Source organism: Myodes glareolus, chromosome 10, assembly GCF_982192425.1.
Source record: "Myodes glareolus chromosome 10, mMyoGla1.1, whole genome shotgun sequence".
Lineage (NCBI taxonomy): Eukaryota > Metazoa > Chordata > Mammalia > Rodentia > Cricetidae > Myodes > Myodes glareolus.
In genome coordinates this window covers 25435057-25462907 of record NC_142035.1, presented here as the reverse complement: position 1 = coordinate 25462907, position 27851 = coordinate 25435057, and the positions used below count along the sequence as shown (strand labels likewise).

Sequence of the window (27851 nt, the reverse complement as noted above, 5' to 3'; positions counted from 1 at the left end):
CTCACGGCCCCCGGGCATCCCAGCTGTCGATCAAGGGCTCGGCCCCTCCTCCGGCGCGCGGGCCGGTCCGTCTCTATAAAAGGACGGGCGGGCGCTGACGAGCCCGTGCGTCGGCGCGTCACGGCGGGGTGCGTGTGAGGTCATTGCGCGCGGGCGGGCGGGGTCCGACGGTTTGAACGAGACGAAGACGGAATCGGAGCCGGGCGCGCGGTCAGAGGACGCGGGTTCCCCGAGAGCCGGTGAGGCGGCTGGTGGGCCCGGGCGGCGGCAGCGGTCGAGAACTCACGGGGTGCGGCCCTCGTGAGCTGCGCGGCGCTGCGTGGGCGGTGGGGGGAAGAAGGGCGGGGCCGTGACCCGGCGCGCGGCCTGGGCCGGGGGCGCGCGCTCCGTTGTCCCGGGGGCGGGGCGTGGGCCGGAAGTGGGGGCTGCTTGGTGGTGACCGGCGAGGTCCTGGCTGTGTGGCTGAGCCCGGAGGGTGTGCTCGAGGGGTGAGGTGGGGACCCTCGGTGTAGGAGGCGTCGTTGCATAAAGGGTGGGAGTTGGTCTGCGGAGTTGGACCCCAGAATACGACCTTAGGCTGACGCTTCAGCCGCCCGGTGCCACAGTTTCCTCATCTGTAAAATGGGGACAGTAGGATTAAGCACAGAAAGGTCTCAGCACGGTGCTTGGCAAAAGCAAGGCGGTCAGCCGGGGTTTGTTGAGTGCCTGTAAATGCCAGGCCCGTTTCCATCAGCAAGTAGACAGGCAAAGACATGCTTTCTAGGAGTCTGCTTTGTGGGCAAAGAGCTGGAAAGCAAGAAAATGAATACATGGCCAAGATAATTTCTGTAATTACTATAAAAGGGTGATACTAGTACTGCAGGGTGCAGCCTGACCTCTGCCCCTTGGAGATGAGGATCCAGAGACATGGCCCATTGAGGGAAGTTAAGCTAGGCCTGATGTCTGCCCATGATAGGCTGGATGTCTTGGAGAGCATTAATCAAGATAGCTCCTTAATGGGCACTTGCTGTGTGTAGTGCCCATTAAAGCTTGATTTAGCATTGTGTCATTTAATAGGCACATTGTCTTGGAGATATGTTATCTTCATTTTTATTCTTTCCCCTCTGTTGTATTTTGTTCATTTTATTTTCTTTGTGGTGCTGGGAGTTTACTCCGGTTCCCCCACCCTCTGCATTGGGCAAGCGCTGTGTGGCTGAGCTACTCTCTCCCTCACTGACATTTTGCAGAGGCAAGTCTGAGATTTTAGGTGGTGAAGTGACTTGCCTTGTGTTGCCTAACACGTAACTTAATTCCAGGTTCATATAACCTCTGTGTTAGCCCTTCTCCCCCATCTAGAAAGGGTATTTTATACAGACATGCCTCTTGTGTCAAAGGACCCGCACATGGATGCTTGGGAGGTGTTCTTTTCAGTTAGAGTGTTAGTCAACTAGGATTCTACTTAATCCTTACCGCAACAGTGTAATAGGTAGGATCTTAGCCATTTTGCAGGCGGGCCATTTCTGAGGAAAGCAGAAGTGTTTCATTCAGGGTCACAGAGTTATTTATTTATGTATTTATTTATTTATTTATAGTGCCATCTTCCTATCTTTCCATAGGACTCGGGATGGTACTTGGAGAGGAAGGTCATGTACTTTAGCCTGTGCTGAATTGAAGTGAGTTGGGAGCCAAGTGTGGTGGCACATGCCCGCAGTCCTTATACTTGGGTGGTAGAGGCTGGAGAATGAGGAATTCAAGGTCATCTAGCTTCAGAGCTACTTGAGGAGCTACTGTGTGGAAGAGCAGAGCAGAATGAGTTAGGGAGGTTCCCAAGAGAGTGGCTGAAGGGAGGGAGACACTTGAGTAGGTGGAAGGGGGTTTTTCATTGTGGTTCTGTGCAGCTCAGAGAGCCCTGAAACAGTGGGGTGGGTGTGTTGTTCTCAGCGGACTTGTACCAAGCCTTAGCAGTGGACATTTTCCTTACTTTCTGGAGATAGGATCTTAACTCTTAGCCCAGGCTGACCTAGAATGCACAGTGAGGCCTGCTGGTCCTGAAGTGGAGTGATCTCTCTGCCTCAGCTTTTTGAGTGCTAGGTTTATAGGCATGGGCCCTCACTTCTGGCTCATACATTCTTACCAGAAGGAGAAAGAGAGAGAGAGAGAAAGAGAGAGAGACAGACAGAGAGAGAGAGACAGACAGACAGACAGACAGAGAGAGACAGACAGACAGACAGAGAGAGACAGACAGACAGACAGAGAGAGAGAGCACGCGTGCGAGAGAGAACGCTCGCACGCTTGCGCTAGTCTCTGTTTTGACTGCCTGGAAGAGCCAATTAATTGGTCGAGTGAGTGGATGTTTATTGCACATCCACAGGGTGCCTAATCCCATGTTTTTAGTGACCACAGAGTTTGTGGAGCACATGGGACTTGGTATTAATGTACTGCTAATGAAAGAGTTTGAAATGACATGACATGATCGTCAAGGGCCATTAACCTTTTCAGAGCTGGGGTGTGGTCAGGAGACACATGTGGCTTTACCAGCTGCTTTCATTTTATGGTAGCATGAGACACACAATACCCAATGTATACATGTATACCCAAGATAGATTGTAAGGCTCAGCCAGGGATCATGCCATCTTGTTTGAATGGCTCTCCTTGGGACACGATGATAGCCTTCTGCACACAGTGTGCATTTTTCTTGTTGAGGGATTTTTAAGCAGGAGAGAAATACCTCATGCGATTTGTGATTCAGAAAATTCTTTCTGGCTGCCGTGTAGGAACAGATTGAGACAGACTAATTTGAGGGCTTGCAGGGGATCTTGAGAGGTGTTGGCAGCAGATACCAGGCACAGTTCTCAGCACCAAGATAGCATAAAAGAGAGACAGTCCCTACCCGGGACCCCATTTGTTCCTGTGACTTGCGTTTGATATAATGCCAGCTATGTTATGTTCTCTATTTCATATAGCTCTCTCTGAGCTCTTTTTCAGATGGTTGTATTAATTTAGAGTTGAGGTACCTTGATTCAGTACCTTGCCCCAAGTCACATGGCTAATGGGTTGGACTCAGGTTCAAGCCCAGTTCCACCAGTTACCTCCTGGCCTAAATCTGGTCTGGGAAGCTGAGAAATGGAGGAATAGTGACAATTTAGTGTGATAATTAAAGTCCCGGAGGTTTGAATGAAGTGCTCTGGGAGTGTGAGGAAGGATTTACCTGTGGAATGAGGACTAAATTGTGCTGTTTTCTTGCTGGTTCTGTCAGCTGTTTTTAGGGAGTGTAGAGAGTGTTGGTAGTTAGCTTTCTGAAAAGAGTTTGTGTCGACACCCTTTCCTCCTCCACAGTCTGAAACAAGTAACATTTACCTAACACTCTGTGTGTGTGAAATGTGGGGTGGAGGCGAGGGCAGGGATATCAGGCAGAGACTGCTAAGTCATCTGTGTCTGTACACCTCGTCACCACTGCTCATAAGTTACTGCACTGGGAGAGGGAACCCTGTCTTTGGTTCTCAGGCTAGAGCGTGTGACTCAGGGCTTGCAGCAGCTCCATGTAGGAGATGAATGTGGGCAGAGCCCACATTACTAGGTGGAGGGAGTGAAGCATGTCAGGAGAGCCAAGGGCTGGGGTCTTATGGTTGTAAATTGCTGTGAATTCCATTCCTTATTCCATTGACAAAACCGTGTCAGGGAATTAGGACAATTCTAGTGTCAGAGTCACTGTAAAGTCTACTGTTTGTGCAGTGAGATGGCTCAGCAGGTAAAGGTGCTTCCCACCAAGCCTAACCAGCTGACTTTGAGTTTTGGAACCACATGGTAGAAGGAGAGAACCAACTCCTGGAAGTTTTCCTTAGACCTCCACACACATGCATATATGTGCACACAAGAACAGAGTAAATAAAAATTACAAAGAATGAAGGATGATTGAACAGATATTCTCAGAGTGTGGCACCCACATTTACCAGTGTTTTAAATGAGATTTATAGTTGACTATAATGATTGGTACATGTAGTCCCAGCTGCTCCCAAGCTTGAGGCAAGAGGATAACATAAGCCTAGAAGTTTGAGGTTTGCCTGTACAACATGGCATATCTGTATCCCAAAATAGAAAGGCTATTTCAGAAATCTGCCTGAAAGGTGAGGGGCAGCATTTTCTGAGAAATGGGAAAATGAGGCCGGGTAGACTTGGCTGTAATATTCAGGGCCTCCTTTTCTTCACTCCTGAAATGAAGAGAGTGAAGAGGGCCTTGAAGAGGATTGCCAGTTCAGTAACAAGTGTCTTTGAGAGACCTCATACTTCCTCAGAGTTCAGGTACCTCCAAGTCCCCAGGGAGTGTGCAGCAGAGAAGAGTAGGTGTCAAGGACTTTGAGAGGTTACCACTTGACCTCACCTATGTACAGTACCTAAGTTATTGGAAACTGTGAAAGTAGATAGGTATTGCTAGGGATTGGCCCAGGGCTTGACGCACAACAGTCTACTGATGAGCAGTGCCCTTAGCCCTTGGTGTGTGTGTTGTTGTTGATGATGACTCGAGATAAGGTCTTACTTTGTAGTCTGTGTCGGCCTGGAACTTGAGGTTGTTCTGCCTCGGCCTGAGCTCAGGTATGCACCACCACACCCACCTGTTTCTTGTTTTTTTGGTGCTGATGATTGAACGCAGGCATCATGGATGCAGAATGCATGTTCTATTACTCTGAACGTAGGCATCAGGGATGCAGGACACATATTCTATTACTCTGAATTACCCTACAGCTCTTGTACTATTGTTTTTGAACAGAATGTTCTTGATTGTGTAGCAGCCTCCCTTCACAAAGTCTGTGCTGATCTCTTAGTGCCTTTTGTGACTTGTAATCATGTATCAATCTTATTAACATGGGGCATTTATTTCAGGTCATTTTTTGCATGGAACTCTGGCTTATGACTGGGATCTTAGTGTCTGATTTCACCTTTCAGGGAAGAAGGCTGAGCTTAAAATTGAGTATTTGTACAGATTTGCTCTGGGCGACCCTCGGAATTGTGCGCCCTCACTTTCATGCTCATCCTAACAGGTGCCTTCTCTCTTTGGTTTCATGTTGTAGAAGATGGCAGTGAATGTGTACTCGACGTCAGTCACCAGTGATAACCTGAGTCGACATGACATGCTGGCTTGGATCAATGAATCTCTGCAGTTGAATCTGACAAAGATAGAACAGTTGTGCTCAGGTAAGAGGAATCCACTAGACCCCCCCACTTTTATTTTATTTTATTTTTTTGGCTTTTTAAGACAATGTTTCCCTGTGTAGCCTTGGCTGGTCTGGAACTTTAGACCAGGCTGTCCTTGAATTCAAAGATCCACCTGCTTGTGCCTCCTGAGTGCTGAGATTAAAGATTGCACCACCCCACTTGGCTTACTAGACCACCTTTTAAAAGCACATATGGCCTTAGGGTTTGTACTGGCCTCTATATAGAGCCACAAAGAGATTATAGTTTCCTTCTTTCAGCTTTATCCATGCTGAGTGCTGGGAGGCTCAGTCAATAGAATACTTGCCTGGTATTCACAGAGCACTGAGTTTGATTGCCAAGGAGTGTGTATAAATACCTGTGGAGACCAAGACATCATTGTCTTGTCTGTTGCTCTCTACCTTAATTGCCTAGAGACAGCTCTGTCACTGAACTGGAGGACTGGAAGCAGAAGCTTGCTATTTTGGCTGCGCTTTCGGTCCAGAGTAGGCTGACTAGTGAGGTTTTGAGATCTGCCAATCTATCCTCCAGTGCTGGGATTGTAGGTATACACACCATGCCTGGCTCTTCGCATGGGTGTTGAGATTCAAATCTAGATATTCTCCATTGTGCTTGTAGAGCAAGTGCTTTTACCCACTGAGCCATCTCCTCAGCCTTGCATGTCAGGGCTGTAAAACTGGATCTTCCTAGTTAGTGGATGATTTCAAGAATATATATACCAGAGCTGGGTGTGATGGTACATATTTTTAATCCCAGCATTTGGGAGACAGAGACTTCTGAGTTTGAGGCCAGTCTAGTCTATATAGTCTACATAGCAAGTACCAGACCCACTAAGGCTACATGGTGAAACCCTTTCTCAAAAGCAACAGCCCCCCACACAGATAGGGGTGGGGTGGGGTGGGGATATTTTCCTCTAACTACTGAAATTCTGTCTTAATGGGCATGGATGTAAAGCAGTAGAAAAGGACTTGGGCAACATGCCCAAGTCTGGGTTTAGTTCCCAGAACTTGGTGTGGGGGGGGCGTCTTATTAGTGACATAGAATCAGAATCCTGCTTCTTCTAGTAAATAACTTCTTTTTGGTACTAGTGGTTAAAAACAGGACTTAAACGTGCTATGCAAGTGTACTGCCCCTGAGCCCCAGCCTCTTACTAACTTTGAGGCAGTGTCTTCCTAAATGTCTCAGCCTGACTTTATTTCACCCTGGAGCCTAGAATTTACGATCCTTTTTTCTTAGCCTCCTAAGAAGCTAGATTACAGACAGCCTGGACAACCAGGCTCAGCTATGTAAATGCTTCTCAAGCGTCCCCATTTAGCTCAGTATATCTCCAAGGGAAAGGTACAGGTACTTCCAGTTTCACATGGGAAAGATGGCTTAGAGAATTTGAGTATTGAATCTAGGCATAGAGAACTAAAAGCACAGTGGGGACTTGAACCTTTCTTCAAATCAAGAGCCTATATTCTTCAGTCCCTACATGTTATTTGCTCTGGACTTTTTCTTAACTGACTGGTACCATTTGGATTGATTTAAAGAGACTGCCATTCCTTAGCTGCTTCCTGTGGTGCTCAGCTTTTGTACTTCCTTTTTTTTGTTTTGAGTGGGGAGTGACTCCTACTCTTGGTCTTGGTTTCATTTGTTTGCTTCATTTGCTGCGGGGTCCAGTCTGTTTTTCATTGTCCAGAGGGAGATGGTACATGAAGAATTCTAGTGGTTCCCAACAATGAGTGGCCTTTACTAACCTTATTTTGTTGTAAAGTGGGTTGCTTCAGATCTGTGCTGCTGTCCTCTATCTTCTAGTCATTTTCTCAGCTTTTTATTTCTGTGCCACAGTCTGTTGAAGGCTTTTTAAAGCACTTGTTTGCCCTGTGCTATGAGTAATGTGGGGTGAGGTCATCTTCATTGGAGACCGCTTGCTCACCAGCAGGTTTTCCCTAAAATTTCCTTCTGTCTATAAATACACCCCAGAATATTTCTCACTTAATTAAAAGATGCATCTCTTCCTGTATAGATAGTTGTACATGTCCCTATCTGGCCCCAGGCTGCTCTGATTTAGGCAGGGAGCTATCTTAGACATGTCATGTCATGAAGAAGCCTTTAGTCTGCTCTGAACCTTGTGACCTTGGATGAATTCTTTGGTGGTCTTCTAGTTCTGTTTTCCTCAGCTGTGAACTGGGGCAGCAGTCCTGGCTTACCAGCTTGGCTTTTGCCAGGGTCCCCTGTAACATTGCTGATTGTCTGTCAGACCCTGACAGACCCTCATGAGCTGCCTGATGTGGGTGCTGGGAAATGAGTCGTCTGAAAGAGCAGCCAGTGCTCTTAATTACCTTGTCCTCCACCCTACCATTTTTTTTTTTGAGACAAAATTTTATTCTGTAGTCAAGGGCTAGTTGGTGTCTAACTTGTGACCATTCTCCTTCCTCTGCTTCTCACACGTTAGGATTACCTGTATGGTAGTACACATATGAGATTGATTACATATGGCATGTGTTGGATATTTATTTTATTTATTTTATTTTATTATTACTTTTAAAGACAGAATTTTTCTGTGTAACGGCCTTAGCTCTCCAACTAGCTCCATAGACCAGGCTGGCACGAACTCACAGAGATCTGCCTGCCTCTGCCTCCCAAGTGTTGGGATTAAAGGCGTGCGCCACTTCCCAACGTGTTACATTTTTAAAGAGGCATGTAGAAGAGAATTGAGCAAATACAACTGTCTATAATTAGTTATAATGACACCTTATCATAAACTCTGTGAAGTATTTCGGCTTTTCTGGCTTCTGCCACTTTTCTTATCCCAGATAAGGTGTTTTCCTTAGGAGAAAGTGTTGAGTGTAAGACATTTAGCTGATATGTGAGTAGCTTTTGTCCATTGCTAGTTGTCCTCTTGAAAGCTGCTTTGGATGGCTCTTGGAATATGTAGGTGGTTGCATTGTGTTTTTTATTTTGCCTTTCAAAGGCAGCTTTCACTTGTAGTCTGAGACCACACAGGATAAGCTGCAGACTGTTCTTGAAGAGTACGGGCCAGGGTCCTTCTCAACTCCTTGCTGGGAGTCAGAGGAGGGGAAACTTCTCAGCTCCTTGTTTGTCTGAGGCCTTCAGCACCAGGTCTGGTTCTTCCTTATCAAACGTCTAATAAGCAGTGGATCAGAAGACCAGAAATTTCTACCATGCACAGTCTTTAGGAGGTAATATCCGGTTTTTCTCTAGAAGTACAAAGTAGGGATTCTTCCCTGGTCATGTGCTGCTGGCTGTGATGTGACTGAGTGTTTTCAGTATCCTTAGCTCCCCACCCACCCACAGAGTCAGGAGCCCTTTATTAACTCTGGAAGTGAGAAAGGGTGAGAAGACCTTGGTGATACTGGCAGACTGATTCAAGAGGCTTCCTGTGTTGTCAGGGATCATCTTTGGCGTGCTAGCCAGTCAAGTCTGTTGCAGATACCATCAAAGAAGGAACTCCGATCACAGAATGATTTTGACATCACGCAGTGATTTTGACAGCAAACTTGCTTTTGTCCACAAGGAGCCAGGAGTTGCTTTTTGCCACCCTGTGTCTGGTGGGCAGCACTAATAATTTCTTTGTATGACTCTTCTGTTAGTGGATTGTCTGTGTATTTGTTTCCAGTTTCTTGCCCCTCAGACTGTTCGTAGTGAGTAACATACAAGCCAAAGCAAATGCTGGTTATACAGTTCTGTTACGTCAAAATAGTATTCCCCTTGTTAAAATATTTTGAGCTTGAATTAACGACCCTTCAGCCCTCTCTGCAGATTTTTTTTATTCATCATTTAAGATGCATATGCTCTTTGAAGCCTAAATACTCACTCTTAGTAGTCATGTGTGTTTTGTGTATGTTAATATTAAAGCACTGGCGTTATTTATTTTGTGTGATACATGGGTGTGAGGGATCTAGTGTGCTGTGGAGTACATGCGGAGGTCAGAGAACAGGTCTTGAGTTGATTGTCTTCTATCTTGTTGAGGCAGGGATTTCTCATTTTCTGCCAACCTATGCACTCCAGGCTTTCTAGGCCCACAACCTCCAGGCAATTCCCTGTGACCCCTTCCTGTCTGCTTTAGGAATGCTGGGATTACAGATTATATTGTATCTGTCCTTTTCTGGGTTTGGGCTGATCTTGAATTCCTGATCCCCCCGCCCTTTTTTTGCCCACTATATGCGATCTACAGTGGACAGTGGGAGGTCATGTGCGGGTCGTCATGGAACTACATGCAGTGCTGGGCCGGGACTCAAACTCCGGTCCTCGGGCGGAGCAGTCGGGCGCTCTGCCCCCTGAGCCATCTCTCCGGCTCTGATCCACCTTTTTTTAGCTTTCTGAGTTTTGGGGTTACAGATGTGTATACCATCATGCCTAGTGTTGTTAGTAAGGGAATATTGGCTAGGGTTTTCATTAAGCTTTCTAAGAGTACCCTGAACTGAACCAGGTTGAGCATCAATGTGCTGGAGATAAGAAATTGTCTGGTATTGGATTGTGTCCTGGCCTTGTATTTTATGGTCTCTGTTTCCAAGCAGAGCCTTAGAGTGGAGTTTGTGACAGCCAGTGGACACCCTGACACTGCCTTATTCTCCTCCCATTACTTCACACTGTCAAGCTAGAGACTGATGGGTTCTTCTTGTTGAAGATTGTTGGCCTGTTTTGAAGCTCTGCTTGAGTTGTCAACCTTTGCCCTAGTCTCATTCAGGCAGAGTGGAAAGGACACCCCCCCACCTGATTTTTTTTTCTAGCTGAAACATGTATGAAAAGGGTATGAGGATTGGCTATGGTGGTACATCTTTGTAATCCCAGCATTTGAGAGTTTCAGACTAGTCTGGACTGCGTTGCAAGATCCTGTCTCTGTAACCAACCAACCAACCAACCAACCAACCAACCAAAATCCTCTGGCTCCTTGTACACAGCTGGGGAACTCTACTATTGGGCTCTATCCCCAGCTCTTTTAGTGGGCATTACCTTTTCTTTTCTTTTCTTTTCTTTTCTTTTCTTTTCTTTTCTTTCTTTCTTTCTTTCTTTTTTCCTTTATTAACACATTTCTTTTTCCTTTATTAACACATTTCTTTATTAACACATTTTTGGTCAGTGAGAGTGTTAGTCACATGGTATACTCCCCTTCTAGAAAATGCTTCTTTCCCCAACTGTGACAACTGTATCTGTCCTATGGGCTTCTAATGTGATAACAGCCATTCATGGGAATCAGGAGCTGAATGTAATGCTAGGGTTGTACTCTGACCTCTGTGGTATTTATTGAGCCACATATTTTGGTCCTTGTTTTTAAATTTCTTTGTGCATGTATGTGCATATTGGGACTTGAACTCAAGAGTCCTTGTACTTGGCAAGTTCTCTATCACTGTACTACATCCCCAACTCCTCTATTTAGTTTTTAAAAGTTATAATGTCTCAAGGGACTCTTTGAGTTTTAAACTAAAATCTAATGATTCTTTGAGCAAATGACTAAGAAGCAGATTGTTTTTGCTGCTGAGTTGGTGGTTGGTTAGTCTGTTTGGTTGCTACTTAGTTCTAAGAAAAATATGTGCTGGGTGTAGTGGTGCATGGCTTTAATCTCAGCACTTAAGAGGCAAAAGCAGGCATATTTCTGGGTTCAAGGTCAGCCTGGTCTACGTTGTAAGCTCAGTCTCAAAACAAAACAAAAACTATGTATGTGTATGGTATATGTGTGGACATGCATGTGCCAGAGAACACCTTTGTTCAATTTGTTCTCTCTTTCTATGTGTACCTGGGTTCCAGGAATAGAACTCAGATCTCCAGGCTTGCATAGCCAACACCTTTAGGTACTGAGCCATTTCATTGAACCAAGCTGTTTTCCTCAGCTTCCCTGAGTGCTGGGATTACAGGTGTGTACCATTACACCCAGCTCCTCCAGCTTTCTTCTAACCTAATTCAGAAGAGAGATCTTTTAAATCCCCTGTGCTCCTGTGGAGAGAAATAAGTCTATATCTTTGTGAAGATTTAGAAAATGTTTTTTCCTCTTTTTTCCTTTTTACTGTTCTGGGCATTCATTTTTCTTTCTAGTGGCTATTTATGGCAATTTCTAACAAGAGTTAGACTTTCATAGTAACCTTTATTTTCTGTCTGTTTTCCAAATTGAAAGTATGTTAAAGAATTTGTTAGATAAAACCAGCTTTGAGTTAGCACTCCAGAGGTTGAGGCAGTGGGATTACTATGAGTTCATAGCTAGCCTGGGCTCTGCAGTAAAGTTCCAGGTCTGACAGAGATACATATTTCTAAAAGTAAACTTTAAGACCCCTTGTCATTTTGTTAATAGATTTAAAAAATTATTATGTGTATGAATGTTTAACCTGCATGTATGTCTGCACGCCACATGTGCGTCAGATACCCTTGGCGCCAGAAGAGGGAATTGGATCCCCTGGAAAATAGCATTACAGACAATTGTGAGTTGTATGGGTGCAGGGAATCAAACTCAGGCCTTCTGCAGGAGTGCTCTTAACTGCTGAGCCATCTCTAGCCCTTTGTTAATAGATTTTTTTTAAAATTGATTTTGCATTTATATATATTCTCCCCCAAGATATTTATTTATATATATTAAAAATTATATATATTATATATGTGTGTGTGTGTGTGTGTGTGTGCGTGCTTGTGTGCTTGTGTGCTTGTGTGTTTGTGCATATGTATGCTGTTGCCCACAGAGGTGTGAGATTTCCCTAGAGCTGAAGTTACAGGTGATTAAGAACCACCTGATATGGTTGTTGGGAACTAAACTGGGGTCCACTGCAAGGGCTTAACCATTGAACTGTCTTTGTAGCCCCATCTTTTTAGTTGTCTGTGGGCCACTGTACAAATTTGAAAATTGTATTTGGGGCCTGGAAATGTAGAATACTCGGCTACTATACATAAGCCCCTGAATTTCACCCTGAGCTCCACACATATAATAGCTTGTGTTGTCTTGTGGTTAAAATTTTCAGCACTAAGAAAGTGGAGGCAGGAGGATCAGAAATTCCAGGTTATCTTTGCTTCTTTGAGTTTGAACCTGGTCTAACTACATGAGACATATCTTTTAACAAATTGTATTTGGGTTAAGTGATGTGAATGACCACGATTTTTTACTCGTAGCATTTAGAGTGGGCTATAGTGTTGCACACCTTTAATCCCAGCACTCAGGAGGCAGAGGCAAGCAGATCTCTCTGAATCCAATGCCAGCCTGATCTATATTGGAAGTTTCAGGCCAACCAAGGCTACACAGTGAGTGAGATTCTGTCTAGGGGGAAAGTGTGGCATTCAGTGACTCAGTTAATTGACTTTTTCTTTTATGTTATTGATTCAGGGGCTGCATACTGTCAGTTTATGGACATGCTCTTTCCTGGTTCCATTGCTTTGAAGAAAGTGAAATTCCAAGCTAAGTTAGAACATGAATATATCCAGAACTTCAAAATACTACAAGCAGGTTTCAAGAGGATGGGTGTTGACAAAGTAAGTAAGCTTTATTCCTTTGTTTAGGTTTCTTATGTTTTGGTTTTTTATTTAAATTTTAGATATCTTAACAAAAGGAGTGTGTGTTTGTGTGTGTGTGTGTATGTATGTATGTATACATACATATGTGCATATGCAAGAGGACATCTCAGGGGAAATGAGGTCATCAGGCTTGACAGTACTTGCCTTTACCAATTGAGCCATCTCTCTGCTCCCCACCCTCTTTGTTGTTGTGGTTTTTGTTTGTTTGTTTGTTTTGTTTTGTTTTGTTTTTTGTTTTTGAGACAGGGTCTTTCTCTATAGTCCTTACTGTACTGGAATTCAGTATGTAGACCTGGCTGCTCTCAAATTCACAGAGCTCTGTCTGCTTCTTCCTCTCAAGTACTGGGGTTAAAGGCATGTGCCGCCACCACACCCAGTCTTGCTGGCTCTTTTAAAATTTATTTTTTTTTAAAGTTTGTTTACAACAGGCTGGCCTTGAACTCACTGTGTAGCCCAGGCTGACTTTGAACTCATGGTTGTCTTCCTTCTTCAGTCTCCTGAGTGATAGGAGTGAGAAGCACTCTGTGGGCTGGACATTTTCTCTTTCTAGTTTATGTTACCTTTGTTTCTAGTTAACAGGATTTACAGGGAACCAGGTTTTCTTCTACCCTCCTGCCCTTGCTTCCTTCACTGTCTTTTTTATTGTCTGAATTTAATAACAGTTTAGAGTAGTCAACCTGTAACATGAGGGCCTGCTTTTCGCCCCAGCCGCCCAGCTAGCTTAGCCCCAAAATAATAATACAGAAAATCATTAAAACACTGCTTGGCCCATTAGCTCAGGCTTCTTATTAACTCTTACAACTTATATTAACCCATTATTCTTGCCTATGTTTGCCACGTGGCTCGGTACTTTTTTCAGCGGCGCAGGTCACATCCTGCTTCTTTGGTGTCTGGACAGGACTGTGGAAAGAGCGTCCTTCTCAGAATTCTCCTGTTCTCATTGACCTGCCTCTACTTCCTGTCTGGTTGTCCCGCCTATACTTCCTGCCTGGCTACTGACCAATCACCGTTTATTTAAAATATAATTGACAGAATACAATTGTCCCACACCATCAACCTGTAAACCTGAACTACTGTGGGACAATGATCTTATACCTTGTAAAGATTTGTCACTTGTATTGGTTTTATAAAACACTCATTGGCCAGTAGCCAAGCAGGAAGTATAGGCAGGGTGGCCAGAATAGGAAAATTCTGGGAAGAGGAAAGGCTCAGTTTACAGATGCAGAGGAAGCAAGATGAGAACGCCTCACTAATAAAAGGTACCAAGCCACATGGCTAACACAGACAAGAATTATGGGTTAAGATGTAAGAATTACTTAATAAGAATCCTGAGTTAATAGGCCAACTAGTTTATAATTAATGTAGGCCTCTGTGCATTTCTTTGGGATAGTTAATGTAGGCGACTGTGTGTTGCTTTGGCATTGAACGACTTTGGGACTGGGCAGGACAGAAACTTCTGTCAACACTAAATCTCAACACTAAATCTCAACACTAAACCAGTGATTTTTTTTTAATTAAAATTTAAAAGATTTATTCTATGTGTATGAGTGTTTTGCTTGGTTGTATGTATTGTATTGTGTGTGCCTGATGTCTGTATAGGTCAGAAGAGGGGTTTGCATCCCTTGGAGTTGGAAGTGGCTGTGTGCCACCATTTAGGTAAGGGACCAAACCTGGGTCTTCTGCAAGAGCAACAAGTACTGTCACTCATTCAATGGTCCCTCTAGCCCCTAAAACTTTTCTTTCATTCCATTTTATTGAGAGAAAGAGAGAGAGGAGAGAGTTTATGAGTGCATGTGTATATGTGATGCGTGGCTGTAGCTGTACTCACCGAACCATCTCACTGACCCCATTTCATACTTGGGAGTCTTTCTCTGACCCACTAACCAGCTCTAAATAAATGACATAGAGACTTATTAATTATGATAGCTCAGGCTTACTCTTAACTAGCTCTTATAACTTAAATTAACCCATTTCTGTTCATCTGTGTATTGCCACGTGACTCGTGGCTTTTACCTCTTTTCCTGCATGTCTGTTCCCTCTGTGTCCACTGGCAACTCTGCCTTCTTCCTAGCATTCTCTCTGCCCTCAAAAATCCTGCCTAGCTATGGGTCATTCAGCTTTTTTTGTTTGATTTTTGGTTTTTCTTTTCTTTTCTTTTCTTTTTTTTTCCGGAATGATCAAAGATGTCTTTATAAAGTTTTTTACGACTTCATTCTAAATATACAGAATAAAAAATAGTGTACTCATTTGTGAGACACCAACCAGACTTAACTTATACCTGTCTCAAAATTTAAAGATCAATTTCCCCAGAGGGTGTGCAGTGCATCATAAAATGGCCTTTTTTGGGGGTGGGAAAGGACGGCATATTAATTTGTTCCATGATAGACATGCAAAGCTGCTATCCAATATATATAACTTATATACATTTGATGACTTAGAAAAAAACAATCATTTGTGACAAGCCTAAAAAGCCTGTCATATTTAACATACTTTAGAACGTTTAGCGTGGCAGGAATTCTCCAATTGTACCATGTGGGCCCTTTGAAAGTAACAGAAGGGCAATTTTTGTTGAGTCTGCAGCATAGCATCGCATCCACCCTAAGGAAATACAATGTGGATTGGACAGAGGGTGGAGACCTTACTTTAACACATAAGGAAAAGTATGTCAGTGTAAAATACGAACCAAACTGCTTTGGGAAGAATGTTTTAAAAATCAATACAGGCTGGAAAAGGGGATCTTCCTTCCCGGTTAAAGCTCTCCCAATGTGAAGCAGGACCCGTCCATGCTAACTTATGGAGATAAAAACTTTCTCTGCTTATTTAGTTTTCTCCTCTGAGTTCAAGTGCTGCTGGACTCGTTTGGCGTAACTTTGTGCCATGGAGTTAATGATAGACAGGATAGAGTAACACACCATGACCACGACCAGCTTCTCAATATCCAGGACAACCAGTTTTCTCCCTGTGGGCTGCCCACTTCACTTTGGTGGTGGAGCTTCTGCTGCTGCGCCTCCAGGTACTCCTGAAAAGGTTTCTGCAGAGACGGACCTATACCGGGGACAGCACTTGAATCATTTCACGGCTTATGATAGATGTTTGCACAGAAACTTCTGTACATTACTAAACAGCCTGTTCCAAGATGTCTTCATAGCTCCCTCTGAGAAGGCTCTGGACCAAGCAAGCTCCCCAGAGTCCATGGAGCCAGGACTGTAAAACCGGTCTTCCAACTCTGATTTTTGGTTTTTCAAGACAGGATTTTTCTGTGTAATAACCCTAGCTGTCCTGGAACTCACAAAGGTCCACCTGCCTCTGCCTACCGAGTACTGGGAATAAAGGTAAACTCCACCATTGCCTGGATTTTTATTTTTTTTTATTATTTTTTTAGATTTACTTCTATAAAATATACTGTATTTGATTCTGCATTTTGCCTTTTTATCCACCCATCCTTCCTTCTTTCCTTCCTTCCTCCCTCCCTCTCTCCCTCCCCTCCCTTTCTAGAGTTTTACTAGGTTGACCTCAAATTTGACATGCTGCTGTCTCAGCTCTCAGAGTGTTCACAGATGTGTGCCACTGCACTCAACTAGGGTATTTCTCTTTATGGTACAGTGAAATTTCTGCTGCCTTTTAGGTGTCTTGATGTGTGGTTATGACTTTGGTGATGCTGGTTCCCCTGTAGTGCTAAGGATGCAGTACAAGGCCTTGTGCAGCTGGGCAGGCACTGAACCATATCCAGGTCTCTGTTTTCTTGATGTTTCTTCTCAGGAGTTTGGAAGACTGACTAGGGATTGGTACTGTATTGAAGGCAAACTGAACTTAGCAGTAAGATCTCTAAAACATTTTCTTAATTTGGCAGAACTTGGGTTGTTCTGATTTGTGGGCAGGTTTGATGTTTGCCAAACAAAGCCTCTGGTTTGGTCTAAATGGTCTTGATTTTTCTCTGCAGATAATTCCTGTGGATAAATTAGTAAAAGGAAAATTTCAGGACAATTTTGAATTCGTTCAATGGTTCAAGAAGTTTTTTGATGCAAATTATGATGGAAAAGAGTATGACCCTGTAGCTGCCAGACAAGGTCAAGAAACGGCGGTGGCTCCTTCTCTTGTCGCCCCAGCTCTGAGTAAACCGAAGAAACCTCTCAGCTCCGGTAATGCAGGTAAAGAGAATTGTTAGCCTGGTTCCAGTAATTGCATTCATTCAACATTGGGCATAGGGACTCTGCATAGAACTGTGCTGTAGCCCTGGATCAGGAGAGTTGAGTAGCCATAGGCATGCCCTGTGCCGTTGGCAGGAACATGATTCTGCGTGTGGCAGATATGTGCCTGTGCTGTGCAGCTCTGAGGAAACCTCTTCACTCTTGCCCCTGGGTTTTCCTTCTCTTTAAAGTGGAAAGATAACACTTGCTCTGGCCTGTATGCTGCGTTACCTAAGGACTTTTTTGTTGGATGTAATAGAATTTACTTCTGCTAGTTCACATAATAGCTTTATTTCCATGGGAAATTAGGGCATTTTGTAAATATCCGAGAGTAAGTTTCAGTCGTCTGAGGTTTAGGACTTCAAGAGTTTTCTAGATCTCAGGGATTCTTGTAGCTGTCAGTCTGTAGGCCAGCCTTATGTGCCTGCTTGTGGCTTCTTCCATGGAGATTAAATGGGAGAACTGCTGTGGCTTGCTTTGCTGCTAGCAGGGCCAAGGAGGGAGGGGCAAGTGGATGGTAAAGAGTGTCTTGAGAATGTTTGGGCTTTGGTTTCCCAAGATGTCTTTTTAGTAGTATATTCATAGAACATGTCCATATATGTTCTGGACCACCACTCCCTGCTAAAGATGGAGTGTTGCTTTATTGTTGTTGAGACAGGGTCTCTGGCCCAGGTTGTCCTTGAACTCACTGTGTAACTAAGGATGACTTTGAACTTTGTTCTTCCTGCTCCACCTATTGGAGTTTTGTTTTAATAACTTTATTGAGAAAGAATACACACACCATACGTTTTTATCTTCTTAAAATGTTTAAACCAAAAAAAATTTGCAATTTATTTTTATGTTTATGGGTGCTTTGTTTGCATGTATGTCTGTATTACATATGTGCCTGGTGCCCTCAGAGTTCAGAAGAGGGTGTTGAATTCCCAGGAACTGTAATTATAGATGGTTGTGAACCACTATGTGGGTGTTGGAAATTGAACTAGTTCCTCTGGAAGATAAGCAAGTGCTCTTCTGAACCGTCTTTCCAACTTCTTAGTGTGTGTGTATATGTATATGTACACATGCACACGTGCATATATTCATGTGTGTGAAGGTGCATTTGGAGATCAAGGACAATCTTAGATATTTCTCAGGTACCATTCACCTGTTTCTTTGAGATACTTCATTGACCTGGAACTTGTTTAATAGGCTAAGCTGACCTGCCAAGGAGCCTCTCTATCACTGGGATTATAAGCATGCACCGTTACATGGGTTCTGGGACTACAACTCAGGTCTTGAGGTTTTTAAGGCAAGCATTTTAATGACTGAAAGCCAGTAAAGCTTAGGAGAACTCTCACCTTTTTTGTTAGTTTATGTTTTGCTATTTATTTAGGCAGGTCTCACTGTGTAGCTCTGGCTCTTCTGCCACTCATTATGTAGACCAGGCTGACCTCAAACTCACAGAGACCTGTCTGTCTCTGCCTCCCAAGTGTTTGGTTTAAAGGTGTGTGTCAGTACCCCCAGCTGGTTCTTTTTTTCTGTCTCCCCCTCTTCCCAGCCCCATCTCACACATGCTAGGCAAGCTGTGTACTTCTGAACATATCAGTGTACCCTCCCCCAAATCCATACCTTCTTTTCAAAATTTTGAGACAGACTCTTGCAAGGTTGTCCAGTCGGTCCTTGAACTTGTGATATTCTTGCCTTATCCTCCTAACAGCCTGGCTTAGTACTTGATTGTTTTTACTGCAGCATAATTCTCCATTGTGTGGAGCACCTCATTTGTCTGTTGGTCGTGGAGTTGTTGCTGGTGTTGACTGTCTGAGTATCCTGCTGTGAGGTTTATGTAGTTTTCTGTGTAGAACACATTTTTATTTCTCTTGGGTGTGTACCCAAGAGTGTATTTTGAAGCTGAATTCCTGGGCTACATTAAAGTGTTTGTAGAGCTGCCTGTTTGCACCGCCACTGCCCACTGCCATACCATCAGCAGTGTCTTACCATTTGTGGACGGAAGGCCGCTTGATGGTTCCCAGCTGCCCAGACTTCTAAAATAATCACACTGAAATTGTATTAATTAAATCACTGCTTGACCCATTAGCTCTAGCTTCTTATTGGCTAACTCTTACATATTAATTTAACCTATCTCCATTAATATGTGTATTGCCACATGACTGTGGCTTACCAGCAGCATCTGTCTCTGGCGGGGCTACATAGCTTCTCTCTCTGACTCTGCCTCCTTTCTCCCAGCATTCAGTTTAGTTTTCCCCGACTAGCTCTGGTCCCTCACAGCTCTGCTATAGGCCCAAAGCAGTTCCTTTATTAACCCTGGTATTCACAGCATACAGAGGGGAAGCCCACATCAACCATCAATGGTGTAGAAAGGAGGTTCTGATTGCCCTCAGAACTGTGACCTTTTTATTCCTTAGCTGTTGAGAATGGCGACTACATACATAATCTTAGACATAGCATATTTCAGATGACTTGCAGTAAACATTTAGTGTTCAGGTTAAGCAAGTACCAAAGAGTGCCGTCCAGACGAAATGCCATCCAGACGAAATGCCTATGACTGGACAAAAGGCCTGTGATTATAGATTTTTGGGGTACTGGGAAGAAGAATATTTCTGAGCCTGGCTTAATATCTGTGTTTTACAGAATATTTGCTAGATGAATAACTAAAGTGAGGAGTGTTGCATTTATCGTGAAGTAACCCATTCTTAGTTATGTAAACTTGCAGATCATTTTCTGTCACTGCATCATCTGCCTTTTGGTTATAAACACTAAGAGATCTGTAAATCTTGGTTATGGAGGTCGTTTTTCTCTCTTGACCCCATAACATCTAAAAGGTGAGCTCTGAAGCTACAGTGGTAAAGGCGGGCTCTGCTCCTAGCCTTTGTGAGCTCCTTCCCTTACCTAACCCAGGGAGTCTGAGGCAGTAAGTTAGAGAGTGCTAGTTTCCCGGTGGAGCACAGAGTACTCCAGTACCAGCTGGGATTGTGAGCTGTTCTTTATACAAGATTTGCCTTTGATCCATGAAACTGCCTTGCTTTTGGGTTAAGGTTCATCATGGTATGTACCAGTGTGATTGCACCTTTGAGCTGACAGTTGGCTGCAGCAGAGTGAAGATGTTAGATGAGAGAGCTGACAGAGTGAAGATCTTGTTAGATGCTCTCCCCAGCATGAAGGAGCTTGCTAAAATTGTTACTTAAGTCTACTGCCAGGATAAGAACCACTTGGTGTTGGGGGTGTTGTGCTGTTGTATTTGGGCTCTCTAGTATCAGTTCCTTCACTGACTGTCTGTGGAAAGCAGTTATATAGACTTCTTGCTTTTTGTGTGTTTCTGTCTGTTTTTGAAATTTCTCCTAACATGGTTAGTCTTTTCTCAGCTCCACAGAGACCCATTGCAACACAGAGAACTACTGCAGCTCCTAAGGCTGGTCCAGGGATGGTGCGAAAGAATCCTGGTGTGGGTAATGGGGATGATGAAGCAGCTGAATTGGTGCAGCAGGTATGCCTCTCTTGTGTTGTTGACATTGTTATTGTGCGTTCCTTGCTTCACTCATGAGGGCAGGGCTTCTCTGCTTACCTGAAGTTGTCTTGATATATGTGAGGCTTTGGCTGCAGAGTTTTCCGTGAGCCGTAGAGTAGAACAGGGTTCAGGCTTTCCTAGTACCACAGAAACCTATGTCTGTCTGGAAATCAACTTAAAAAGAAAAGATTTATTTATTTTTATTCATGTGTGTCTATGTGTCTATGTATAAAGACCAGAAGAAGTCAGTAGATCCCTGGTACTGGAGTTATAGACAGTTATGATCCACACTATGGATCATAGTTAGTCTTGAACCTTGTTGGAATGCCCTTGATTCTCTGGGATTAAGAGAGAAAAGATCACGAAGACTGGCTTTCTGGAGATTGAGAGTGGCAGTGCTAGGAAAGGCCTGTTGCCTTTCTGGTTCTCTTCTGTACGGTTCAGTGACTGGAGGTAGATCAGAAAAACAGAATGGGGACTCTTGATCCTCTTTGTATTTTTCCTACCTTGTTTAATGCTTTTGAGTGATTATTTTGATTCAGTCATCTCCTAGTCACTGTTGTAAAATACAGAATTGTGGAGAAAAAGGAGACCTCCCTATACAGAAAAAAAGATACAAGAGCGTAAAGAGTGTTCAGCTGAGGCAAGTTGATGCTTCATTCTGCAGGAATAGACAGTTTTTTCATGATGAGCCCAAGGAGGAAATGAGAACCGCTCTGCCATTATTTCACTTACGCTTTTCAGCTAGCCTCTCTGGACTAAATACTTCATGTGTGAGGTGGGGGCTTGGGTAGGTTTTTTTGTTGTTCACTTTTTTCTTTTGAGACAGGGTTTTACTATGTAGACTAGACTGGCCTTGAACTTGTGACTGTGCTGTAACCTCTGCTTCCTAAATACCGAGATTACATATGTGTACCACTATGCCTGGAGGGAGCTAACACTTGCTCACAGAAATCAGATATCTCGAATGGTGTTTGGTACAGACTCCATTGGGTTAAATGATAGTGGACAAAAGACAGTTCTGATGATTGTTTTTATAGTCTGGATAGAATGGAGTAGATGCTGCAGTGTTCTTTAAAAGTTCACATGGATTAGAGCTACTTGACTTGTGCGAAAAATAAGAAATGGATCAGAAAAGGGAGACTTCCCTGCTTTAGAGATTGGTATTTATCATCATTGCTGTGGGAAAATTGATGGTAAACATTGGAGAGAATTTCAGAATAGGTTTCAATAGTTGAGATTGGGTAGACTGTGGTTTTGAAGACTTGGAGCTCTGGGTATTGTGGACTTCTGATGATGATGTGGGAGGTCAGAAAATTTACTTTGTACGAACCAGTTTCTTCTTTTACCCTGGAAAGTTAGGGTCAGATTCTCATACCCAGCTGGTCTGTACTTACCACAGAAACCCATTGGCCTGCTATCTCTCTCTCTCTCTTTTGAAATCCCTTTTGTTTTTGCTAGTTTCATTTAGTCCTGGCTTGTCCAGACCTCACCTTCTAAATGCTGGATTTATAGGTGTGAACCAATATACCTGGCTTTTGACCCGAATAAATTTTTTAAAAAAAAGTTAATATGAAGGACTGTATGCTTTTCTCAGGTTACCAAAGTCCAAACCCATTCTGTTACATGTTCTGTCTGGTGGTCTCCCTGAAAGCTTTTGGATTTGTAGCCCTAGATAAATGGGAGACATGAAGCAGATAGGTTGGCTAGGCAGAGAGCAGCACTGTATTCTGTGTCGATTACTTTGTAGTACTTGCACATCCTTGGTTGACATGCAGGGATCCCACCGTAAGTCATCATGGAGATAGTTACTTAGTCTTTTGAGTGTCTTATGTGTGGCCTAAATTGTCTTGGAACTAGCCATCCTCTTTCCTGACTCCTAAGTTCTGGGATTACAGCTGTGTGTCAAACTCTGCCAGGATTTGTACTTAAAAAAAAGCAAAAAACAAAAAACCCTGTGGATATGTATTGTCAAATCCGCTTGTAGTCCCACACCAGATTTGTGTGTGCCTGTGTGAATTTCTGTTCACCACCTGCATGCAGGAGCTCCTGGAGGCCAGAAGTGCTACATACTATTCCCTGGAATTGGAGTTACAGGTGGTTGTGAGCTGTAACTAAGTCAATGTCCTTTGTAAGAGCAGTCCTAGCCAGTGACCCATCTCTTGAGCCACGAAATTTGTTGTTGTTGTTGTTATTATTATTATTATTATTATTAGAGACAGGGTCTCAGAATATAACTCTTGTTGGCCTGGAACTAATTCATTATGTGGACCAAACTGGCCTTGAACTCAGAGATCTAACTGCCTCTACATCCTGAGTGCTGGGGTTAAAGGTATGTGTCACCATGGCAAGATTTATTTCTTAATTTAATTTCTCAGTAGCTTATTTGTGGAAACCAAAGCCCTCTAGTGGGACTTAGAGGACCACCTAATCTTTTGGATGATATATGCAGCTAGTCTTGGACTAAATTGACCATTCTCCTGGTAATGACATAGTGATGATTGTTGGTCATCTTGCTAAGCTGGATTGTGGGTTCTACTCCCATCTCAGTCAGCCTTAACTTTTCCATTTTTGATCCCATCTCAGTGAAAAGCTTTCTAATAATTTAAGGTGTAGTTTTCCCTCTCTTTTTTGAGACAGGGTTTATCTGTGTAGCCCTGGTTGTCCTAGAACTCACTGTGTGGACCAGGCTGGTCTTATTCACAGAGATCAACCTGCCTCTGCCTACTGAGTGCTGGTATTCAAGGCATATGCCACCATGCCTAGATTTAAGGTGTAGTCTTATAGTTTTCCGTTTCTTGAGAACTCATAGTCAAGATTGCTGTGAGCTACTTACTATACATTATATATCTGAGACTGAAGAAAATTGACATTAAACTGAACTGGATATTTGCTTATGTTTTATTTTGATAAAAGGATACATCATTTTTGGGTTTGATATTAGTACATCAATGCTTACTGTTTTCAATATCTTTTACAGGTCAAAGTTTTGAAGCTTACTGTTGAAGACTTGGAGAAAGAGAGAGACTTCTACTTTGGAAAGCTAAGGAACATTGAATTGATTTGCCAGGAGAATGAGGGGGAAAATGACCCTGTACTGCAGAGGATTGTAGATATTCTTTATGCCACAGATGTACGTGTTTACCTGGAGATATTTTCTTTCCATTCTGTCAACTAAGAAAAAGTTTAACATTGTTGATTTCAGCTCATTTTGTGCTGGCACCTCTGTTCCAGGGTAGGGTTCACTAGAAAATTTTACCTTTGATTTTCTCCAAGTCAACCAAAGAGCATCTTGCCTAGTAGCTAGCTTCTTGACGTCCCTGTGTCTTTGCTTAAGGAAGCAATAGATTATAGAAATGACTGGCTTGTCCACTTCTGTAGTTTATTGGCCATCCCATCATTGCAGTTTGACCACTCCAGCTGAATGTGTTGTTGTTGGCCATTATCAGGACCCCAGGCATGTCCTTGGTCCTTGATGTTTGCACTCATAGCTGCCAGGGTATGCCTTTGCTCCTCCCTCCCAGGAGCTTGCCTGACTCCCTGTGTGATTTTCTTTGGATCCATCTTTATTACATAGCCTTTAATCATGACATACTCATTCATTAGAGAAGACTGCTTCTCTTCCTCCTGGATTTAGGATATGATACCTGGCCATGCCTACTGTTTAACAGTATTTGTAATTGCGAATACCTCACAAGGTCTGTGTAATACTATACAAATTAACTAGTAGCTTTCTAAACATACTGTTAGAATTTTGAAGGATTAAGACAGGTGACTGAAAAGCTGCTAATTTGTCCAATAAATCGTTAATGTTTGCATCATGTTCAGTAGTGAAATATGAAGATAGATGAATAAATCTTTGTTTTTTTGGTGAAAGTACATCTTTACTACTTTAAGCTATAGAGATTTAGGTAAAAAGAAAAGTCAAGGTGTGTTTTTATGGTCGAGCAGTGTGGCCATTCTGTACTGTAATTTAGCAGTCCTCCTGCTTCAGCCTCTTGAAGTGCTAGGATTACAGGTGTGAGCTGCCACACCCAGTTAGGATACTGAACTTGATAATCATCTTCAGGTTTTTTTTTGTTTGTTTTTGATCAAATCAGGGTTTCATAACCTTGCTTGGACTTGAACTCAGTACTAGCTAAGGATGACCTTGAATTCCTGTTTGTGTGTCCTGAATTTTGGGATTATGTGTGTGTACTGTTCTGCCTGCTTAAATGTCATTGAATTTGGTTTTGTTTTGTTATACAATTTGGGATTGAACCCACTTTTGTCTTGTGTAGAGTTAAGTGCCCTGTCATTGGAGCTCTGACAGGAGATTTTTGAGGCAGGGTCTCATTCCCTGTAGTAGTGAATTTGGAGTTAAAGACTTTTGAGGGAATGCACATTTTAAAGATATATTTAGACACATAAATATTCATTATCCTAATGCTTTGACGATGAATTTGTGTGTAGTTTTTGGCATTAAGAAATGGTGCTATTGTTGGGTGTGGTAGACACATTTAAATGTAGAACTCAGGAGGCAAAGGTAGAACAATTTGAATTTGAAGCCAGCTTGATCTATATTTAAGCAAGCTCCAGGCTAGACAAGGCTACATAGGGAGACCTTATATCAAAAATCAAAACAAAAAAGGAAATGATGCCATTGTCTAAAAAAATATAATAGTTTATATTATAAGTTATTATAAATTATATATACCTGGTTTATGTGTTGAAGTGCCAGCTGTGTGGGAGACAGGAAGAACTACCTACATGGAGAGGTTTAAATTGTGAGGTCAATGAGTAGAAGGAAGAACTGGCATTAGGTATTGAGTAACAGCTTTCCCCAACTTTCATTTCCCATTTCAGGAAGGCTTTGTGATACCTGATGAAGGGGGCCCACAGGAGGAACAAGAAGAGTATTAAGCAGCCTGGACCAGCAGAGCAACATCCGAATTCTTCACTCCAAATCATGTGCTTAACTGTTAAATACACCCTTTTGTTATTCTTAGAGAATTCACTGGTTTCTTTTCATAAGCAAAAAGTACCTCCTCTTCAAAGTGCACTTTGCAGAAGTCTCTTTCCGATGAGTTTGAGTTAGGAGCTGTTGCCTTGTAGCAGAGCAGTATTAACATCTAGTTGGTTCACTAGGGGACAGAGAGGCCAACCATGGGGCTCTTCATATGGATGCTGGTCACACTGACTGATGGAGAAGGGGATTTTGTAATACATTGAGGTATTACGAATACTCAGAGAAATGTAAAGACTGATATGAATTTTAAGTGAAATTCTGGCAGAGAACGTTTTAATAAATAATGCCTTAAGAGTATTTAAAATATGCTTCCATATTTCAAAATATAAAATATAACATGACAGGAGATTTTGTGTGTCCTATGTTGTGTCTGGGAAGGAAGGGCCAGACTTTAGACCCTTTGGAACCTGCTGACACAGGCCTTTCCAGACTACATCTCATAGATGTAGTCTTTGGCCCAGAAGGAAAGTTTGAAAAGTTGTTCTGTAAAGCCATTCGGTGTCATTGACCAGTTGCATCCCTACTATAAAATAAACAAGCAACATGGTAGCTTGGATGAATAGAGGGTGTCTCAGCCCTGCAGTGCCTGAGGCAGAGCTCAGTTTTTGCTGAGCTTTCCCCTGAGAATTTTTCAAACAGTCCACCAAGTTCCTGTGTATTGTGATTCTGGGACCTGCCCATAGCTCTGGGATTTGAATGGGCACTGAGTCCCATTGTACTGTCTTCTAAGTTTACATTTAGCATGTTCTCTTCTCTGCTCCCTTTGACCTCTGGGGACGCCTCTGACTCCTTAAGTTTGCTGCTGAGCGTTGTAAATACAGCAGGCTGGTGATCGTGTGCTGCAAGTTCTTTCTGGACCTCTGGCAAAGGAGTGATCAGTGAAGGCCAGTGTCACCTTGGGCTCTGTGAGGCTGGGGTGTTCCGTGTCTGCTGTCCACAGCTCTCCATTGCCACCCAAATATTTTGCCAGTGCACTAATCTCTTTGGAGATAAAATTCTCTAGTGTGTTACTAAATGTTAAATTTTTTTTTTTTAGAATATACAGTACCATGACTGAAATATTAATATTTAAAATACTTTCATTCCTTAACTCTCCCTCATTTGCTTTGCCCATGACCTATTCAGTTCGTTTGGCAGAATTCTGCAAAATGTATGTTACCCACTACTGAGGTTGTTCAGCCCTTGATGTGTTTGTGTTGGTTTGTTTCTGGTGGTAGCTTGTCTTATGCTGTGTGTAGAAAACAGGTATTTTATGACAGATTGTTATGTAGTGCATGCTCTGTGTGGAATTCAGAGGAAAATCCAATTTAGTGATTAACAATGCCAAAAAAAAAAATGCAAGTAACTAGCCATTGTTGAGAAGACAGTGGTGCTATTTCTCCTCTGTGGCCTTTTAGACTTCTGTTGCCCCCAAATTCCATTTTATTGGGAACCCATTTTTCCACCTGGTCTTTCTTGACAGGGTTTTTTTCTACTTTAAACAGTTTCTAAATAAAATTCTGTATTTCAAGAGTGTCCGGTCTTCTGGAATGTGTTTTGCCTCGGGTGTCAGCTTTTAATTCTAGGGGTCAGGGTCAGGGCCAGGGTCTTCAGCTGATTTTAGACAGAAGGCTAAGAAGTGATTCTTGCTTTTTTTTTTTTTAACTTTTTTTCATGTGTTTGATCATAGTCACTCCTCACTCCTGCTGACTCCTTTCAGCTTTCTTAAATAGAACTGATGTTTTCGAATCCCTTACTTTTTTCAAACCAATTAGTATATCTCCCTTCCTCCCTTTTTTTTTTTTTTTTTTTTTTTTGAGACAGGGCTTTACTGTTATTGTCCTGATTGGCCTCCTCCTTCAGCTTCCTGTGTGTACCGCCATGCCTGGCTTAAAATGTATATCTTCTCTCTCCCTAGTTTTCCTTGCCTCTCCTTTTCTCTGTCCCTTTCTCTTTCATTGACATTTCATTCCTCAGTCCCCTGCTGTTTTAAATTCCCGCTACCCTGAGGTTTTCCCCATAGAAGCATAGAGCTTGCTCTGGATGTGTAAGGCTCTTTTTTCTTGAGAAGTGCAGCTGGCCAGTGTTTGACAGATGGTTGAAGATAACATTCGTTTTCCTGAAAATGGGTTTTAAAAGACAGCACAGTCTCAAACTAGAAAATAAAGTTGTTGCCTTTTTCCTGTTTTGTAAAGTCCTACACCTTTAAGAATGAGTTTAAAAGGTTATCTGCCCCTGTTTTTATCTTGAAATAATGTTACATAGAGGGAAGGTAAATTCATCTGCTCTTGAGAGTGCCTGTAGTAATGGCTGCTGGAAGCAGAACTTGATTATTTCATAAAGTTTGTACTCCGTGTGCGATGTTTTACTCTTTTTGCTTTTGGGGGCCCACCACCCAGCTCCCGCATAAATCACACACAGAGGCTTATTCTTAGAAATGCCTGGCTTTGACTTGTTTCTAGCCAGCTTTCTTAAATTATCCCGACTACGTTTT

General features: G+C 42.8%; 1 protein-coding gene across 3 annotated transcripts; it reads left to right on the top strand.

Moving 5' to 3' along the window:
* Nucleotides 1-88: 88 nt before the first annotated feature.
* Nucleotides 89-26893, top strand: Mapre1 (microtubule associated protein RP/EB family member 1). 3 transcript variants are annotated; one of them, XM_085697192.2, is made up of 8 exons: nt 171-239; nt 1596-1652; nt 5046-5169; nt 12494-12639; nt 16622-16829; nt 20228-20349; nt 23351-23503; nt 25216-26893. In XM_085697192.2, the coding sequence occupies exons 3-8, from the start codon at nt 5049-5051 to the stop codon at nt 25270-25272; spliced, it is 807 nt and encodes a 268-aa protein (XP_085553318.1). In that variant the 5' UTR covers nt 171-239; nt 1596-1652; nt 5046-5048; the 3' UTR covers nt 25273-26893. The 3 variants fall into 3 exon arrangements, with proteins under 3 accessions (XP_085553317.1, XP_085553318.1, XP_048301503.1); XM_085697191.2 differs by lacking the exon at nt 1596-1652 and having other exon boundaries at nt 89-239; XM_048445546.3 differs by lacking the exons at nt 171-239; nt 1596-1652 and adding an exon at nt 467-488.
* The last annotated feature ends 958 nt before the right edge of the window (nt 26894-27851 follow it).